The sequence below is a fragment of the Tetrao urogallus genome (genome assembly GCF_951394365.1).
Source record: "Tetrao urogallus genome assembly, chromosome: 11".
Classification (NCBI taxonomy): domain Eukaryota; kingdom Metazoa; phylum Chordata; class Aves; order Galliformes; family Phasianidae; genus Tetrao; species Tetrao urogallus.
Genome location: NC_136824.1, coordinates 126952 through 147708, shown reverse-complemented (window position 1 = coordinate 147708; position 20757 = coordinate 126952). Strand labels below are relative to the sequence as shown.

The 20757-nt window shown below is 44.0% G+C and overlaps 2 protein-coding genes across 2 annotated transcripts in view; one reads left to right on the top strand and one right to left on the bottom strand.

Annotated features, from left to right (window-relative positions):
• Positions 1 to 378: 378 nt before the first annotated feature.
• TUBGCP4 (tubulin gamma complex component 4) lies at positions 379 to 9644 on the bottom strand (the record flags this gene model as incomplete). The annotated part of the gene is made up of 17 exons (XM_079541078.1): positions 379 to 522; positions 918 to 1034; positions 1309 to 1443; positions 2373 to 2550; positions 2971 to 3109; positions 3341 to 3448; positions 3779 to 3884; positions 4328 to 4378; positions 5052 to 5176; positions 6048 to 6213; positions 6538 to 6736; positions 7144 to 7223; positions 7744 to 7800; positions 8222 to 8275; positions 8753 to 8875; positions 9367 to 9495; positions 9567 to 9644. 17 exons carry the CDS (start codon positions 9642 to 9644, stop codon positions 379 to 381), a joined length of 1989 nt encoding a protein of 662 aa, XP_079397204.1.
• Positions 9645 to 12046: 2402 nt separating this feature from the next.
• The window catches only part of IQGAP1 (IQ motif containing GTPase activating protein 1), a gene marked incomplete at its 3' end in the record, with an annotated part of 46946 nt that continues 38235 nt past the window's right edge, over positions 12047 to 20757 (top strand). The window contains exons 1-5 of the mRNA XM_079540832.1: positions 12047 to 12089; positions 14378 to 14477; positions 17633 to 17789; positions 18579 to 18656; positions 19462 to 19538. Coding sequence (XP_079396958.1) covers positions 14413 to 14477; positions 17633 to 17789; positions 18579 to 18656; positions 19462 to 19538 — 377 coding nt within the window. The 5' untranslated portion in view covers positions 12047 to 12089; positions 14378 to 14412. The remainder of the gene's footprint in view (positions 12090 to 14377; positions 14478 to 17632; positions 17790 to 18578; positions 18657 to 19461; positions 19539 to 20757) is intronic.

The window sequence follows — 20757 nt, the reverse complement described above, 5'->3', positions numbered from 1 at the left end:
ACTGCTCACTCTGCTGTTGGTTGCAGCTTGAAGAAAAGATCTTAGTGCTCAAACCCCAAAACTGCAAGAAAAGGATGCAGTATTAACATATTAATAAATTGATATTAACAAATTTCATGGAGTGCCCCTCTACTAACACATGTCACCATTTCTCAGTGAGCATTAACTAGCAGGTAGTTCAAAACAATGGGGGGAAGCACATGTGAAAACCAGAAGCCAAGTCAGTCCGGTTTTGTTACTTATGTATCACAGTACTCTTCAGCCTTTTGCTTCCAGTAATTTTGGCTTATGAAATGAACATTGCTTAATTATGATTGTTAGCATACTTTATATTTCAAGTGGCTCAAGATAATTCTGCAAGTGCCCCTGAAGTCATTCCTACCTGCCCAAGGTTCCTCCAGCCTGTGTGTAATATTTGTTATAATCCAGACGAAGTAGCAGTTGAGCTAAGTCAGAGTTTATTTGATGGTTTCGAACACTAGAGAGAATCTTGAAGAGCAGTGATGACTGACGACTGAACCCCTACAAATCACAGGAAACCTGTTCAGGAAAGCCTGTTCAATCATTGAGTAGCCTGAAGAAAAGTATCACTGCGAGAGACTTGCTAGTGGTCAGCTATAAGGTAACCTGTCAGCCAAAAGAATTAGGTGCTAGGTAGCCAAAAGGAGAGGTAAAGCCAGACAATCTACATCCTCTGTATTTCAAGAGGAATCTTGTAACTTCTGTGCACATATCTCCCCTCTGTGCGGGTGGAGATGTGGACCTTTTCTACCTGGGAGGTATTGATTAATTCAAGTAATTGTAAGCATTCACACAGAAGGTCTGATCTCAGCTTAAAACAGCTGTAGAACAGGAGTAAAGTTAAAGCTTAGACGGTTGCAAGGGAGATGAACAAGACCATATCAATAGAGATTTACCTTCACCAGAATACTGAGTTGTGCAGCTCCACGCTCATCTAACGGTCCCAGATTCTGACTTACCAGAGAACAAAAACTATGACAAAGGTCCAGGATTTCATTTAAACAGTGGAAAACCTTTATGGAAAAAGTACAGGTTACCAGTTACATACAGAGCTCAGCCTCAGAGGAAGTTTGTGGTGTTGTGTTTGTTTGTTTTTTTTTTTTTTAGTACCTGAAAATTTAAAGCATTCATAATCAAAATGATATACTGTGTTTTTCAGCAGTCACTAAGGAAGATGTTAAAGCAACTGTGGCATTTCAAAGGCCTTTTTTCTTAAGGAAAAAGCTGCATGCTTCTACCTATCCCTGAAACAACTTGGGGAAAAAAGTGAAAGCACGATCTACTTACAGGTTTTAGGAGGATGAAAGACTGAGCCAGCAGGTTACTTAAGAAATGATCATGAGCCAGTCGTATGCTCTCAAAATCTCGTGTGGCATTTATTTGCTGGAGAAGCTGTGAGAACTGAGATTCCAGTACATCCACCTGATGAACACACAGAATCTTCATTAACAGCTTCCTTGAGGAACAGGAGTACCTCAGACCAGCTAGAAGTTGTGTAAGAAATTTGCTTTCCCTATCCTTACTCTTACACTAGAGGCTGAACATCAACTTCTATCTGCCTTACTGACGGAGCTCTATGTACAACAACAGTAGACTAATAAGGGAGAAAAGAATCAATCCCTGAATATTAACTATGTAGACAAACAGTTGCTTTCTAACTAGTGGAAAAAGTTCTTAGGCTGCTCCAGAAGTTATACTTCCTCTTTGTTTCTATGGAAACGAACACAACACTATTTAATCACATTCTCAGATACAAAGCACTATTTTTCAACATAGTCACCACCATTAGCTATGAATTTTCACCAGCAATGAGCTGGTGCCTGCACCATGTACTCATCAGGGCAAAGGCTACAGAGCGAGAACTCAAGCTGTTACTCTAGAAAGTCAGGCCTCCCTAGTTTCTACTGTTGTAGCTATTAACAAATTGATTCTAGCAAAATTATGCTACTACTGTTTAGTAGTGTTTAGGTTTGAAAGTGAGAAAGCGGCTTCTTTCAATTAAAAAAAAAAAATCATAACTAAAAAAACACAGAAAACCATCCAAAAGAACTCCTCGTCACTGAACAAAGCAGAGCTCGCTTCAAGGGGCAGAAAACCAAGACAGGATGGTATGTTAATGATTCAGCTTCAGGGATTAGCGAGGCTCCTCACAACTCCTTAGTAGCGCTAAAGAGCCATTTGCATTTCCATTAACACGTAAAACTCTACCGATTCACACATCCATTAACCATTAATTGTAGCACTGACTCTGGGAACTAAAAAAAAATAACAGTTTAAAACTTCAGTGCTCCCTCCCTCCTTCTATCAGTCCTTGATTAAGCGATACAAGTTCAACTCTGTTTAATCCTGACCTGGAGATAATACTGAAGATTGTCCACAAGGAAAGCCATGTGGTCCCTCAGACGCCACTTGATGGCATCAGTTCTGTTAGACTTCAGATGTTTACGTTGCATCTGGAGAGCCCAGCAGTGTTGTAGCTCTGCCTGGACCCGTCGCACGCTGAGCAGGTATTTGAACACAACATTGTACCTATAGTCAAAAACAACAAAGTTGTTTTAGGACAGAACTTTTTCTTGGGTACCAGAGAACACAACAGTGCAAGACTAGAAAGAGAAATAGCAGGCAGTTGCCTGCCAACAGACAGCGTAGATGAAGTAACAGCCCATCTCAGAGTAACAGATTTCTGATTGTAGTGGTTATTAATCTAAAAAATACAAAGTAATTCTAACGTTACTGGAAAAGAGCTGGCAAAGTTTTGACAGTTTTGCTGACAGATTTACCATGATCTTATTTGGAACAAGTACCTCAACACGACTAAGTAGAAAAAGTAAGGTTCAGGAAGCAAGCTAAAGTGCTAAAGCCCTACCTTTCTCTCTAGGAATGGAAAAAAAATACTGGGTGCCTGATGTCAGGTAACTTCCAGACACAAAGGCAATACCTAATACTTACTTCTCCAGAACAGCAGGAGTAAAGAGAATATGCAGTGGCCACTGAACTTTGTAAGAAAGGCCCAGAGCTGCCCAGCCAGACGTAGGGGCTTCACGTGGAGACAGCTCTCGGGAAGGCCCTTCACGAGTCTGAGAAGAATCTGAAAATAGATAAGGTGCTTAGTTAAGTTGTCCTCTCAGTCAAGGTAAGCCTTCCAGACAAGAATGAAGAGGGAAAGAACAGAACAGGAAGAGGAAAAGCAGGCTAAGGTTTCACACAAGGCTGTTAAGGAAAACAGTATTTCTTTACTCCACGGGAGGGTAAGAGGATTATAGAACAAGGTCATTATCATAATCCCTCTTAACTCATTACTAAAAATGCAAATAGATACCTTTATGCTCCTTTCCATGATACTCAATGGTCAAGTGAAGCAAAGGAAGAAGGTTGTCATCATCTAACAGTACCTTATGAGCAGACTGCTGAAATGCAACATTGACATCTGACAGAGAGAGAACACAAACATTAACAGAATACTCAAGATGCAGACAGTGCTTATTTTGCACCTATTGATTATTCACATTGGGCCATAACGGACTAACATTATTTCCACTACTTTAACTCCACTCCAATAGGGAGAGAAGCCTATCATCTGAAAGTTACTGAAAGATTATTTTTGCCCAATGTGTAATATACTGTAATTTAGAAGTGCTGCTCTTTCAAAACTAATGAAAACATCCAGAGGATAAGATGGGGAAATCTGCATTGGATTTAACTATTTTCCTGCCAGAGCACAGAGAGGACATTTTGTAGATGAGTAATCAGCACTCACCATGTTCTGTTACGGCTGTGGGTGGTGTTTTTAACATGTGCTGTGCAGTGTCAATGAAGGCTTGAAACAGTTCACCTCTTCCCAGAAGGTAGAAGTCTTTTATAATCTATTTAGATAAGTTTTTGTATGTAAGCATATAAAAAACTGAGCAGAAAGAGTAAGCATTCTAACTCATAACATTTATTTTTTAATTACTTGGACAACTTCTGTCATTTCAAAACACAGTTGGAAGGCTCTGAACTTCATCCAGTGGCCAGAAAGTCAACAGTGCAATGCACTGCAAGCAATACAATGAATCTCCAAGATGCAAAGCACAAAACCACATACATCTATAACTCTGCCTCTGACCAAGTTATATCACTGTACTCATGCTTGAGATCTTGGGAAATGAAAACAGAGTTACCTAAAAGAAGAAAGTACAAAATATGAAACAGTAAAGCATCTACTGGGAAAGGGCTGTTAAAAAAAAAAATGAAACAAAGCAAACAAGAAATCCCACATCACTGATTTTAAGCTACTTTTGCAGAAACAAGTTAGCAGTAACATTACCTTCAGCTGTCCTAGTAAGTCAGATTCCTCCACCATGAGTTTCCAAAGATGCTAGTGAGACGATAGAAAAAACAAATAAAGCAAGAAATCTCTTCTCAGACACATCTGAACTTACTGAATTTTACTGAATAACTGTCTTAAAATAACTGTATATGAAATGTATATAAAACAAAAGAGGAACACGCTAAGACGACTTCTGAGTGGGCAACCCATGCTACTAACTAGAATATTCTTCATGCATATTAGTAAGAAACATGAAGATGCATGGAGAAAAAAAAAAAAAAAAAAGCAAATTCTTATGAATTCAACCAAATCCTACTTGTCCTCACTTTTCTGTGCTCCTATGTTCTCTGGTTTTTCATCTTTTTTCCCCAGATTAAAACAAAACAAAACAAAACAACCCACAAAGCATTTGTCTAAGTAAAAGGCCAACTGTTAAACTGCAATCACAATCACAGCATAAAGGCTGGAAGTTGTAATAAGCGATACAATCAATGTTTTACAATTCCCTGCAAATTACTGGTATTAGTTGAAGTCTTTGTATCATTAGAAGTTAGAATAACACGACACTAAGCCTGATAAGAAAATGAAAGCCACCTTTTTTTTTTTTTTTTTTTTTCCACCTTCCTGTTTTAATTTATTGTAAACAGCTTTCCTTCTCCTGGTCATTCACAAAACTCAAAATCTCCTCCACCTGTATAGTTATCCTACCTGGGATCCTTACCTCAGCAACTGTGCTCCGTATCCAGTCAACCACAGATTCAAAGTCTACCAAACTAAAGAGTGGCTGCTGCTTGAGTCGATGTAGTTCTGCTGCGAAAGTGTCTTCCTGGTTTTTTAGGATGGAGCCTGTGCAACAATGAGAAACGTTCTGGACAATAACAAATCCTATTCAAATAAGTGCAGACCCTTTCCAGCACAGTGGGATAGAGAGGCTGCCCAGGAAGCACAATGTCATGTCAGACAAGAGGAATGTAGATCTGTGGAGGCCCTGAAGTACCAAGTACAAGGCAGTACTGCAAATACACAACAGACACTTGATGTGGCAGTCGGGGAAAAAAAAAAAAGACTAAGTGGAGAGAAGAAAAGAAGGAAGGAAAAGATTTTCTATGCAAAGTCCTTTTTCCTGGGACTTAGCTAGATCTATGAACCCTGAACTTTTCTGCTGCATTACCCAGTTGGTTGGATTCTCCACATGCTCTGTCCCTCTCAGTTGTATCCCACCGCTTGGACTTGGGAATTTGTTATTTTTGAAACCACCCCTCACCTCTACAAACAGAACAAAGTAGTCCAATTCAGTTGGCTCTTTGTTATCTGCACTGGCATTAGGCAGTTAAATATTTTTTACACACGTGCACGCTCACAGCAAGATGTGCTCCTGTAATTGTTTGAACCCTTCAGGCACAGAAATTCAAAAGGCAACATGACCTTTACAGAGGCTTTATTTCTCCAGAGTGAGATAATGACTTACAACTTAGTATTTTTTATTTTTATTATTACTTATAACTAAGTATTTTTTACTCATGCTGAACTTACATCCTTCCCTAGCACTCAATCAGAAGCAGAGCACTTGGACCATTGTTCTGATCTGGCACAGCCATGTGTATTTTCTGAAGCTGATCATTTTAACAGTGACTGTTAAATAATTCATTCATACAGTATTTTGGAAGATACTTGTCAGTCTCTCACAGCTGAGTGAAGGCCATAAGATGCTCCTTACCTTTTCTGGTCAGGTTAACATTTTGATTCTCAAACATTTGTACAGATTCTCCCACAAACAAGATTTTTTCAGCAACTCGCACAGGAATGTACGATGGCAGCATCTCCACTCGCAGAGAAAACTGTTTCAGAGATGGAGCTAACATGTTCTCCTCCTCAATCAAGCGCTGTCAGACACCAGAGACAAGACAGAAAGCACAAGGAGAGAAAGAGGTTGAGAAAACCAGGCTTATATAGGAAAAGTAGTAAGTATCAGAGTATACTAAAAGTAACTGGTTTTCTGTGGCCTTTTAAAGCTTTAACTTGTTTTTGCCTTTGTACAATCTTCTCTCAGCAAAGATTGTTTACAGAAGGCACTTAACTTTATGCAACGTGAGGTCGGGTCTCGAGAATGACTGGTCATTTGTATCATTTGCACTGAAGCAGAAGACAGTACTTCCTCTTCAGTCACCTGATGACTAAAGGTGCCAAGCTACAACTTGCAGTTTTACCAGGTCCTGCAGCTCTCGTAGCTGTTTTCCTGTAAGTCCTCCAATTCCTAGGTCATCATCATCATCTTCAGGTTGGCCAGAGATATTCCCAGAAGGGCCCTGTTTGATAAAGAACTCTTCATGTTGGTCTAGTAGCAATCCATGCAGCATCCAGGCAGAGAGCTGCTTATACATGACTCCATGACACACAGCCAGAATCCTGAAATCAAAAGAAACAGACAGTGGGTCCACTACACACAGTAATCAAAACCTTATTGTACATTATTCTGGAAAGTCCTGTTGATCAGCCAGGCAATTTGGTGCTTACTTTCTTCCCAAGGGCACACAGACATAACAACATTCACCCAGTGAAATTTATTTTTCTAAAGGATGAACACAATGTCTGCTGTATCCAAGACATTTTGTGTAGACTTCCAAATATGTAGAAAGCCTTAATTCCTGCCATGAATCTGTTTTAGATAAATAAAGGATACTGTGACAGTTTGTCCTTTTAAATCATACAGGCCCGATTTGAGCAGCATCATCTGCTTTCACAAGTAAGAAAACACTTTGATACTAAAGTCAGGTATTACGTACAAACAAAATAGTTTTGTTGCATCTACCTACTTTTGAAGAGCACTGCGAACAGGAGGCAACCCCCCACAGCTATGTTTGTGGACAGTTTCCAGAATCTGACATCCATGAATCTACAAAAAGAAACAAGTGGTTAGAGTAGGACTATTACCTGGATCTGTACTGACTATTTCAAACATTTAAACTCTACATTTCCAGCTAACATGAAGAACTGCACAGGTCTAACAGAAAGAGAGATTAAACATACTCTGTGCAGTGGAGAAATAAGTCTTCTATGTAAGCTTCTCTCAGAAGCTTCCCTAGATGAAAACTAAGCCTCTCAAGACTTTGAAAACATTAGCTACTCCTTTTTTTAATTCAAGTGAGCATGGAAGAAAACAAAATCAGAAAAGAAGAAATTCCAACTAGCAGCATCTTGTAGTTTGAAGTGTGTTGTGATTATAAAATGCATCTTGCTAACAATGAATGAGGAAAAAGTCAAATCCAGTGTAAAGAGATTTGTAAAGCATTCAATACTTACAATAACTGAAACCAGATTCTTTCCTAGCATTCAGTTCTGGGATGAAAGCAGGAAATACTTTATCAGCTAAAGAGGAAACGTGCTAAGAGAGTCTAGATAAAATTTTGCTGTACCTTCTGAGTCTTGATCTGTTCCACCACAACCATCACGGATGGGAAGAGTAACTGAAACTGCAGCACAAGAAGGAGAAAAGTTACACTTAGGTAAGCGTGAACAACAGGTGATTACAGTAGTTCAAGCAAACTGTCAGCATGCTTTCCACTCAAATTGGGAACTACTGTCAGTGACCCTAAAATCACTGGAAACAATGTCCATCCTCACTTGGACCAAGGGTCATTAGGCCACTGTATTCCAGCTGCAGTTCAGAATAAACAGAAGTTGTGAGGAATATGCCAGGGTAAAGGAGCTGTGCATTGCGTCAAAGTGCAAGTGAACCTCTAACTATGATTACAGGACTATAAATTTGGAGCTGTTAAGGAGAAATGACGTAGGATGAAAGACTAAACCTTGTTTATACCACTCACATTCTCATTAGACATGTTACAGAACGACAAGAATAATCATTAGCATGAACAGGTTCATCAGCATTACCTGGTCCAAGGAATAATTAACGTGCGAGATGGAAAGATGTGGGTCAGCCAGAAACTGTAAGAACAACAGAACAATTAATGAAAATTAAAATATGGCATGGATAAGTAAAAAGGCAAGTCTGGCTCTATGCTCTGTATCATGTTATGTCCCATGTAGGCTGTAACTTTTAATGAAACCACTGGATGATGACAGTACCTAAGACAGAACAGCTGCTAAGCCCCAGAGGATTTTATCAGAACCTTCACAACTGAAAACAGAAGTCATGATAGTATGAAACAGCATCAGGTTCCAAAGCTGATGGGGCATTTATTGAATTGTATGTGGAAGGGAATGACAGCTTATTAAAATTAACAGTCATTTATAATAGCATCTCACAGGAGTAATTTGAAAGCCATTCCCAAAGTGAAAAGAAAACTATCTTGTTGTCTCTTTAGCTACTACCACTTAGTCAATACAGTAATGGCAAAAATGACAAGCTTCCACAATGTGCCAGCAGCAAACAGCCTCTTGCCCCAGGTCCCTCTCCTTTACCTCTTGTTCCAGGTCAAGCAGTGCCTGTCGATACGGCTGCAACACTGAATCAAGACCTGTACAGAATGCTCGCAAATAAATGCCATGCAATCCACTCTGGTTTTGCTGACATGGGTGATGGTCCTGAAACAGAACAATAAAATCCTCAGGTTCTCAGCACAGGTCTGACGAGTAATGGAACCTCCTGCAACATTGCACCAGCAGCCAGTGGTCACAACACTCTAAAGTGCACCTTCAACAACCATAAAACGTCCAGGAAAAAAACAAAACATAACAAAACAAACAGAGCTGTTTAGCTCTTCTGTGGATGCATGCGGGAGTTGGGAATGGTGCACGCGCGGCAGCACTGTTAAATTCGGTGCTCGTTTGTATTTACGAATGCCTCCTGAACCCCTACGCTATTCACAACTCCTGATGAACCGCAGGTACCAGAAATTATAACGTGATGTTCCCTTCCCTAGGAATGATATTTCCGCGCTCCGTCACGTCTTCCAACACAAGCAGTCATGCACCCGCTCGCATTTACACCACGCAGAACCATACAGAGCCCTGCTCGGGACGGTCAGTTTGCGGCAGAGCAGATCATCGTCCACGCTGCGCCGCTGCAGCCTCACCTGCTGCTGCACGTGTCCCGTGTACTGCTCCACGAACTCGGCGAAGCGGATGTAGTCGGTACCGAGGCGGCAGAGGCGGTTCAGAACGTTGGTCTCGCTAGGGTGTAAGAACGGCAATTCCTGGGACACCTGCGGGAAAAGAGAGCGGTGAAGGAGAAGAGAAACGAAATGGGAGAAGAGGAGGAGGGGCCGGGCCGTACCTGCAGCCCACCGCGCTTGCTCCAGGTAAAGGCCGCGCCCGGGTAACCGCTGAGCGCCAGCAGCAGCTCGTGGATCATCGCGCCGCCGGGCGCCGCGCCGCGCCGCGCGAGGGCCGCTGGGAAGGGCGCGTCTGCGCGGTGGCCCGCAGACGGTGTGGGCGGCACTTAGGTCCGCGGGGATCAGGGCGGTGGCTGCCGCTGCGGGGGACGCCGGGCGCGGGGAAGGACGGGGCTGCGGGAGGACGGGGAGCGGAGTTGCCGGAAGAGCCCTCGGAGCGGCCGGCCGGGCCCTCGAGTCGGATGGCAGCGGTTGCCCGGACCCGGCCTGATTCCATCCTGCCCTGCCGGTGCTTTTGTTTGTGTGAACATGAATCGCGTATTTAATCTGGCGGAGAAATCTGGAATCTAAACGTACCGGTCTTCTGTAGCCAGAAATGAAGCTTGTGGTAGCGTTCCCTCACAAACACAGTGAGGATCCCAAATGCCTTCCTTGCAAGCAGGGCAGGGGCGAACGGGATGTGAAGGCAGAAGGAACTGCTGTTGGTCGGAGGGTGGGAGGAGGCCGATCTTTGGGAAAGTCAGTGAATTGTTGGCAATGAATCAAAGCCATTTAAATAGAGATGTGGTGTTGGGATTCCTTCCTTATTGCTGAGTGTTACTATCTGATGGATAGTATTAGGTAAGTCACTGTTTTTCTAAAGATGCATTTTTTTGCTGCAAAGCTCAGAAAAATAATCTTTCTTATAAAAGAATTGGCAAATAAACATCTTCAAAAGAACATAACTGCAGTTTAAGTAAAGGCCTGAATTTTGGAGCTCTTTTTTTTTCCTATCGCAGCTGTGGTAATTAAGGCCAAGCGCCAAGTACTTTTTTTTTTTTCCTTTTATGAATCAAGTTGAAAGCTGAAATTCTGAAATGTACTTTGTGAGGCTACATAACTGATCAACACTTTAAAAAACAACAACAACAAAAAACAGGCAGCAGAAGCAAAAGATTAAACACATACCCTAATGGACTTTAGTCGGGGGTGACAGCAGAGACCAGAAATTGTAAATGTAACCACTGAAGTACAACCTTGAAGAGTTTCGTCCAGAAATTGCAATTATGTGAAATAATAAACCTGGCAGAAGAGGGTAAGTGTGAGATATTTTTGTTTGAGGAAGGATTGTAGGCCTGTACAAACAATATCACAGAATTTCTAGGGGAACATAACTAGTTCTGCATGCCGTAGTCTATATGCAAATGGTGCTTAAAATGTCTTCTCATCACATAACTGCAAGCTACTCACATCTACAGTAACATAAATGTTATTAGAGCTATAACTGTAATTAAAATGTCAGTTTTGACAGAGTGTTTGCGTGTTGAAGTCTTCCAAAATTGTTGTCAGAATCTATTTTCAATAATAAAGTCTATTGGTTATATTAATTTTTCTCTTTTAACGTGACTTAATAGGAACATTTGTTTTTCTTTAGGGTTGTTATGTGCATGCTTAATAAAAGCAGGTTAATTGAATCAAGTGCAGGCCCTGTGTGTGTTACTGCTCAGCTGAGAGCACCAGGCAGCAGAGAATACAAACAAGGAAAAGGGTCCCTTCTTGCTCAGTGGTGTGACCCCACCTGAGCATTCAGCTGCTTTTGATCAACATCTGAATCTATGTGATTCCTTTTTGAGTCGTTCTTTTGGGCCGCTAAATTATACTTCCTTCTATCTGGTTTAAAACTGTTTGCTTAATTTTTCTGTTTGCTTAAATTTTGACTACCTATTCTATATTTTATGAGTAGAAATGAGTAAATCATTTCTTCAGTCTCATTTTTTCCCTCCCCTTTTTTCTCCTCCTGGGTACTCTTTTGTCAACTGTCATAATTTAAGTAGTTCCTCTTCACGTGAAAATCATTCTGTAGTTCTGATCAGTGTTGCTGTGTTTGTGTGTACTTTTAAAAATATATATATTTTAAAGGAGAAATGCATACAGATATGTGCATTAGCAAGATGCACAGTGATCTTTTCATCTGGTAAAGCTGGTCTTAATAATGGTACTGGTAATAATGGTAATTATTAAATGGTAACTGGTAATAATGATACGTTTCCATCTTTCAATCTTTTGGTGTTGAAACTATATATTCTTAAAGCCTTATTTGCATATGACTTCGTATTATCCCAGCTTTCCTTTCCTCTGAATAATGGACAGCCGGTAGTGTGTTCTGTGTTAGCTGTAGAACTTGGGACACTCTTAAGGTTTGGATGCACAGCAGAGGCAGAACGTTGGACGGTGACATCGTTGCCCAGCGATACGTGCGGGGCGGGCGGGGCAGGACAGAGCAGAGGCGGCTTCCCAACCGAACTCCGGCGGATGGAGCCGGCAACGGAACGAGCGGCGCGGCTCCTCCTCCTCCTCCTCCGCCACACCCGGCACTGCAGGAAGAGGAACAGCCGCGCCCAGCTCCCGGCCGGCCCCGGACCAGCGCAGCGCTATGGCGGCGGAGGAGGTGGACGGCTTGGGCGTGTCCCGGCCGCACTACGGCTGTGAGTACCGGGGGGCCCGGGCTCGGCTCTGGGAATCGGCGGCGCCGCCGCCAGGACACATCCCGACCGGCGACGCCCAGCCCGGCTTGCGCGGTCCGTCCCTTCCCGGGACCGCCACTGGGCGCGGAGGCTCCGGCGGGGGGAGCGGGGAGCCTCGTTCCCTGGGGCGGCGCGGCGCGGCGAGCCTCCCGCGGGGCGGGTGCCGTGGGTCGCGCGAGCTCGACGGGTCTTTCGCGGGCGGTAGAGAAGAGCACCGGGAGAAGGCGGCGGACGGGCGGGCAGCGCGGGGCCGTCGCTGGCCGCCTGCGTGAGGATCGCTCGCGTGTGCCGTGGGCGCCCTGCGCGCCTCGCCCAACATGTCCGCCGCGGGGAGGGGACGCGGCGGGGCGGGGGCTGCGCTGATGGAGCGATCTCGGCAGGAGAAGGGCGCGGCGGGCCGCTGCCTGTTTCGGCAGCGGTCCTTCGTCTACCATCCGAATCGATCGGATGCGTTCAGGTAGAACGCCTTCGTCTCCTCGAAAATGGAGGAGCTTGCTCTGGAGAGGGGGCTTCGATTCGATGTTTCTGTGGTGTGTGGTCGCTTGTGCAAGACGTCACGTCAAAAGCGAGCAAAGATGGAGCAGGCGCTGTGCGGCGGATGGGAGATGGCGAAAGCGGCGGTCGGGGCGCGGCCGCAGGTGGGGTCTGCGGGAGGGGCGGGGGCGGCAGCGCTGCTCCTCGCTCGGGGGCGGTACCGCGTGGCGTGAGGCCGTTGTCAGCTCTTGTAACTTTGGGAAAGGCTGAAGTAGTGGGAAGAATGTGTGCGGGTACCTTAGACGGCTTTCTGAGACGTCCTGGCGGTTCTTACCAAGGCTTTGCTTGATCTCAAATGCTGTGGTTGGTATCTGATCCATTGTTTTCGTTTGGTGGAGGTATTTCAGGCGTAAGCTAACCTTTGACTAACTACAGTACAAGGTGTTTCCCATTTCACAGAATCACAGAATCACCCGAGTTGGAAGGGACCTCAAGGGTCATGTAGTTCCAACCCCCCTGCCTAGCAGAGCCACCAAACATCCACATTTAGATCAGGTTGCCCAGGACCCCATCCAACCTGGCCTTGAACACGTCCAAGGACGGGGCATCCACAACCTCCCTGGGCAGCCCGTTCCAGGGCCTAACCACTCTCCTTGTAAAGAACTTCCTCCTAACATCCAACCTAAATCTTCCCTCCTTCAACTTGGATCCATTTCCCCTAGTCCTGCTATTGTCAGCCCTTTTGAAGAGTTTATTGTTTATTTGTCACGTTCATCCATTAAACTTTAAAAAAAAGTGGCTTTTTCAACATGAGAGCATGGCGGAGGTACTTAGCTGTAAGTGGAAGATTTAGGCATATAACTGTAGGATTTTGATCCAAAGATGATATGCAGGTTGTGGATCTAAATTATCCTCCAGGTGATGGCTGAGAGGGATGAAATATAACAGTATAGAAGGAATTACATGGTGTAAAAATATGCAGCTGTCCTTTCATCTTTGACTGCCAAAATCAGTATGTAGGTGGAGAGAGATGTGTCACTGATGTGCTTCTGAGAAAGAGTATGGCAAAGCTAGAATGAAATGGTTTCGGAGAAATTGGCAGATGAGGAAAAGTTGAATCAAAATCAAATTGAGAAATCAGGGAAGATGGAGAACTTATGCAATAAGGGTGGAAGGATAAGGAAACCATGTCTCTTGTTATTTGCAAAGCACATGTGTATTTGTTCCTTCATTTTTTTGAGACAAATAATGCCTGGGATGAGTTCTTGTGAGGAAGGTAGGATATGATTTGTGATGTTGTATGGGAACTGCTGAGTCACAGCTGACCCACTGATTGAGCACCTGGGGAAAGGACCGGTCAGCCCTGGGAGCACAGGTGAAGGCAGTTCAGCTGTGGGACAGGAAGGGGTGCAGCCTGGCTGCACCTCCCTTAGAGCTCATTTAAGGGCTGGCTGCCGCTGTGGAAGGATCTCTTTCTGGAGATCCCTCCTTGGTGAAGCTTTTCCCTGTGAACCTGGAATCTTCTGATGCAGATGAGCAATCTTCTTCCCTTCCTTTATGGCACCATAGAATTGTGCCAGTCCTTCCATCATCCCACCTTTGTTGTGATGGGAATGGGTGAACGGTTGGACTGGATGATCTCTTGGGTCTTTTCAAACCTTGGTGATTCTATGATTCTATGATTCTATGATGCCTTTTCCACTGTGTTGATCTGTCCAGTTGCTACAGATGTTCAGTCTTTATCTATCTGAGAGTATTTATTTGACTATTTGCAGCTGTCTTGGATAATGAAAGGTTAACAGCTGAGGAAATGGACGAAAGACGGCGCCAGAATGTAGCCTATGAATACCTTTGTCATCTGGAGGAAGCAAAGAGGTAAGAATAAGGGAGTTTCAAATGCCTGGAACTTTTAAAGTCAAGGTATTTTGTAAGGGGAGTAATTTGGATGCAGCTTACCTCCTATGTGTTTCTAGATTCGTTGTGTTGCTATAGTGTTTTGGTATTCTCAGTGCTGAAAGGTTCCTACTATTACCTAACTTGTATTTGCCTTGGTGTAGTATTACCTTACTACCTGCTTATGGACATGAAGAACAGATTATTCTCTTTCACTTATCTGCAGCCTTTTACATTTTTTTTTTTGTAAACCTGACTTTTCTTCTCTTATTCTTCTCTTTAACTGGAAACCCAATACTTTCATATTTCTCCTTGGGTCCTGTTTAATAGACCTGTGGTCCTTTTTCCATGGATTGTTCTGACTTCTCTCAACTCCATGTCGTTTTGGAAGTGCAGTGCCAAAACAGAAGCTTTCAAACTGAGGCATTGATGTTCACACTTACAAGAGCCCAAGTATTGCGTTGTGGACTCTGATAGAAGTGCTGACATCATACATTCCAGCATGGTATCTATGTTTTTGTAATGATGTCAAGTGGTAGAGTTGTGCTGAGTTGCCATCTGTCATGGAGTTGGCCAGATCAATTACATCCGTGACAGGGGGGCACCAGGCCTCTGCCCTCCCCCCACCCCAGTCCCACAGAAATGGGAAGGAAGGAAGGGAGGAAAAGAACAGCAGCAACAATCTATGGAGGAAAACTTATTTTACTATAATATGGGAATACAAGATAACACAATAGATACAATTTAATTGAAATTGAGATTAATAAATCAGACAAGATGAGAGAGAGTTCCTGGGACCAAGTCAAACCCTGGCAAAAGCTGCCCAGAGAGTTTGTGATTGCCCCGTCCTCAGAGGTGTTCAAGACCAGGTTGAATGGGTCCCTGGGCAGCCCAGCCTGGTTAAATGGATGGCAATCCCGCCCAGGCAGGGGTTTGGAACTGTGGGGGTTTTACGGTCCTTCCAACACTAACTGTTAAGAGGAACTATAACAGCACCATTAACAGGAGGAAATAAGATATGGTAAAGCCTGTTGTTATAAGGAAAGTCAAAGCTCTGTTATTGAAAGTCAGACCACAAAAGTGTGTGTGCCTTTTCTGCTTTTGTAGTAAGGTGGGGTAAAATATATAGGCCAGGAGCGTAGACTTCATGACAAAATTGTAAGAGGGTCAGCTAGAGGAGCTTGAATCAGCCATAGAGTCTTGAAATAACTTCTGTGTTATATATGAGTCTTGAAATAACTGGGATCAGATGGGCTTCATCCTAAGATGCTGAGAGAGCTGGCAGGGGTGATTGCTGAGCAGCTCGTGCCATCTACCACTGCTCCTGATTATCTGGAGAGGTCCCAGAGGACTGGAGGCTTGCTGATGTGACTCCTATCTACATGAAGGGCCTTAAGGAGGACTCGGGGATCTTACAGGCCTGTCAGCCTGACTTCAGTACCAGGGAAACTTATGGAGCAGATCATCTTGGGGGAGATGACACAGCACGTGCATGGCGTCCAGGGGATCAGGCCTAGCCAGCACAGGCTTGTGAAAGGCAGGTTGTGCTTGACTAACCTCATCTCCTTCTACGACTGGATGACCAGCCTGATAGATGAGGGTAAGGCTGTTGACGTAGTCTATCTAGACTTCAGCAAAGCCTTTGACATAGTCTCTCATAGTATTCTCCTGGGGAAACTGGCTGCCCGTGGCCTGGACAGGTATGCTCTTCTTTGGGTAAGCAACTGGCTAGAGGGCCGTGCCCAGCAGGTAGTGGTTAATGGAGCTAAGTCCAGCTGGCCACCTGTTACGAGTGGTGTCCCCCAGGGGTCGGTACTGGGGCCCATCCTGTTTAATATCTTTGATGATCTAGATGAAGGGATTGAGTGCGCCCTCATTAAGTTTGCAGATGACACCAAGCTGGGAGGTGATATTGATCTGCCTGAGGGTAGGGCGGCCCTTCAGAGGCATTTAGACAGGCTGGACCGCTGGGCTGAGGTGAATGGGATGAGGTTCAACAAGGCCGAGTGCTGGGTCTTGCACTTTGGGCACAACAACCCCCTGCAGCGTTATAGGCTTGGGGATGAGTGGCTGGACGAGTGTGAGAAGGAAAGGGACCTGGGGGTGTTGATTGATGCTCGGCTGAACGTGAGCCCACAGTGTGCCCAGGTGGCCAAGAGGGCCAACGGCATCCTGGCCTGCATTAGAAATGGTGTGGCCAGCAGGAGCAGGGAGGTGAGCATCCCCTGTACTCAGCACTGGTGAGGCCGCACCTCAAGTGCTGTGTTCGGTTTTGGGCCCTTCACTACAAAAAAGAAAATGCCCTGGAGTGTGTCCAGAGAAGGGCAGCGAAGCTGATGAGGGGTCTGGAGCACAAGTCTCTTATGAGGAGCAGCTGAGGGAGCTGGGATTGTTTAGTTTGGAGAAGAGGATGCTCAGGGCAGACCTCATTGCGCTGTACAACTTCCTGAAGGAAGGTTGTGATGAGGAGGGATTTGTCCTGTTCTTCCAGGCAACAAACAGGACCTGAGGAAATGGCCGCAAGTTGAACCGGAGGAGGTTTGGGTTGGACATAAGGAAGAACTTTTTCTCTCAGTGGCCAGGCACTGGAATGGCTTCCCAGGGAGGTGGTGGAGTCGCCGTCCCTGGCAGTGGTCAAGAGGCGCCTGGATGAGGAGCTGCGAGATCTGGTTTAGTGCTTGTGGTAGCAATGGTAATGGGAGGATGATGATCTTGCAGGTCGTTTCCAAACGTATGATTCTATGAACTACCAAACCTTTTGTGAAAATTGAATAAAAAGATACTTGTTAGGTGAGCCTATGTTTGAGAAGAAAATTTAAGTGAGTTACAAAGACAGGTTGGCTACTATATGTAGACCAGCAGCAGCTAAATCGTGGGCTGGAGGAAGAATACGATGGGGAGATGGTATCTTAACTTCTGAAGCACTGACTGCTGGGCTCTGCGCTTAACATTTTTTATGGAGTATTACTGTTATCTTAGTGACTCAGATTGTCTGATAGTGCTGTACCGATGTTCAGCCTCTAATGCTAAATAAATACTGTGCTGGAGAGTGATGTATTAGTAGTAGCATGGAACTTACTTAGCATGGAGTTATGTTTACAAATTGGAATTGTTCTTTGTTCTTCTTGCACTTCCAGGTGGATGGAGGCCTGTCTGAATGAGGAGCTTCCTCCCACAACAGAACTGGAAGAAGGATTGAGAAATGGTGTCTACTTGGCCAAACTTGGAAACTTTTTCTCCCCCAAAGTGGTTTCTGTGAAGAAGATCTACGATAGGGAGCAGACTAGATACAAGGTGAGAGCTGCTGGCTGTGGATACTGGCTTAGGTAGACCTCAAATAGGAAAATGTGCAGATAGAGGTGTGGCCTGAATAAACAGAAAGTTCTTTTATATTAATATTAACTGAGAAGCGGGTCCAAAGAAGGGCCACGAAGATGAGTGAAGGGCTGCAGCACCTCCTCTGTGAGGACAGGCTGTAAGAACAGGGGCTCTTTAGCCTGGAGAAGATTCCGGGAGACCTTATAGTAGCATTCCAGTACCTGAAAGGGGCCTACAGGAAAGAGGGACTCTTTATTACGTCATGTAACGACAGGATGAGGGGCAATGGCTTTAAACTGGAAGAGGGTAGATTTAGGTTAGGTATCAACAAGAAATTCTTTACTGTGAGGATGGTGAGACCCTGGAACAGGTTGCCCAGTGAGGCTGTGGGTGCTCTCTTCCTGGGAGCATTCAGGGCCAGGCTGGATGGGGCTGTGAGCAACCTGGTCTGGAGGGATATGTCCCTGCCTATCGCAGGGGGTTTGGAACTAGGTGATCTTAAAGGTCCCTTCCTAATCAAACCACTCCGTGATTCTATGCGAAACATCTTTGTTTGAGAATATCGGGTAAGTGAGGGCTGTGGACTCTTTATGTCTGATCTTACAGCTGTGAAAGAACTTGTGGTGTTATAAATAAGCATTGTAATTGTGTATATAGAAGAGTTCTGACACGTTTTTTTTTTCTTTGGGTGTACTGTTTTTTTTCACTGTATTGTCAGCTGTGATATTTTGCATGTCCTCTTCTTTCTGCCTATTTTTATTTCAGGCAACTGGTCTCCACTTCCGGCACACTGATAATGTAATTCAGTGGCTAAATGCCATGGCTGAGATTGGCCTTCCTAAGGTAATTTCTGTGTTGTATGTGCAGACTGGTATGTAATCTCAAAAATAACTTTATGTTCTCTGATACTTCTGTATCAGGAGTATTTCCTGTTGCGCTAAAACCAGCAGATTTCATGTGGCTTTTTCATTCTTTAGACTTGCATTTGTATAGGTTTTCTGTCTAAGAACTTGATGAAATCTTCCATCCTGCCTTGAGTGAGAATGATTAGGGGCATAATAGCTACTTCTTCTATTCCATACTACAAACCTTGCATACCGTGTACAGTATGTTGTTTGTACTCTGCATTCTATTGCGCAGTATCTGAGCTGCAGTTAGATTGTGGCAATTTTTCTGAAATCTATATTAAAAGAAGCAGTGCAACAGAAAACAGTTGGCTCTCAATTTGTTCAGATTAACTTAAAAGCTTCATTGGCAAATTTGAAATAGGTTTCAAGTATGGCTTAAATATAAATTATTGGCTACACTATAGGAATGGCCCAGTATCTCACAGGAGTTTAATAAACATGGTTGCCTGAAAATACATGGACCTTGGTAGTGTTATGTGGGCACATGAAGGAAGGGGAATGCGCTTTCATGCATGTAGAACTTGGGCAGGAAAGAAGAAGCTTTGGTTTGGTTGAAAGATTTAAAAAAAAAAAGTGTGAATTTACGCAGGAGATGTGCTAGGCTCAGAGAAGCGTGAAAAGTTTTGGTTTTGTAGATTGTTTAATTAGTGTACTGCAGAAAATTTGGTCTTAGCACAGTTAGGACGTTTGATTATGTAGTGGATGTATCGTTCAGCTTGCTAATTTTGTTTTATCTTCAGATATTCTACCCAGAAACTACTGATATCTACGATCGCAAGAACATGCCGCGCTGTATCTACTGTATTCATGCACTCAGGTAAGGCATGCGAGGCAGAAATCTCCAGTTCCTTCTGAAATCTGCCTGGAAAGCTGAATGGTGAGGGAAAGAAGGCTGGGCTGAAGGGTGAACGGGGACTAGCAGAGCTGTTGTAGATCTTCGCTCCAATCTTTACATAGGATGGCATAGGTTTGAAGAGACCTTAAATATCATCTAGTTCCAATCCTACCATGGGCTGGTTGCCCCCCCACTGTATCAGACTGCCCAGAGCCCCATCTGACTTGGCCTTGAATGCCTTCAGGGATGGGCCTCCACAATGTTCTCCAGGCAACCTTTTCTAGCATCTCACCACCCTATGATAAAGAATTTCTTCCTATTATCTAGTGTTTGTTTTTTATGTCACAGAAAGATAGAATCTTTTGAGTTGGAAGGAACCCTTGAAATCTTACTAGTCCAATTCTCCTGCAGGAGAACAGGGATGACTACAGCTAAATCAAGTTGCTCTGAGCCTGGTGTGAACATCTCCAAGGACAGAGCTTCCAGCATCTCTCAGGGCAACCTGTTCCAGTGCCTCAGCACCCTTACTGTAAAAAGAAAAAACCAAACAAGTCCCACCATACTTTTTCCTTATATCTCACCTAAGTCTACCTTCTTTAAGTTTGAAATCATTTCCCCTTCTCCTACCACAACAGATCCTGCTAAAGAGTCTAGCCCTTTCCTTCTTACAGCCTCCCTTTAGATACTGAAATATAAATGCAGGAAATTTAGATATTGCGTGTTGAGGTAACGTAGAAATGTGAAATTGTCTGTTGTTTATTTTCCATGCAGTTAAAACGGAGTTCCATCTGAGGCACAGTTTTTTTTTTTTGTTTGTTTGTTTTTAGTAATTTATTTTTAATGATCAGATACTTTGCTAGAGGGTACAGGTCCATGAGCTGTGCTGAGCCATCTTGACAGACAAGTAGAGAACTTGCTTCTCTTTCCCCAGTCCCAGTTGTCTTAGCTTTGTATCAGTTCCATTTTTCACTAAGCTTCTTTGTTAATCAGATTAATTCACTGAAATTACAGCGGGGAAAAAAATGACCAAGTGAATGTGCTTACATCATATTAGTAAGTCACATCACCTTATTAAGACTATTTTGACACAGCGCTGATGAGGCCACACCTGGAGTACTGTGTCCAATTCAGGACTCCTCAGTGCAAGAGAGACGTGGAGCTGATGATAAGAGTCTGTTGGGGCCACTGAAATGATTCAGGG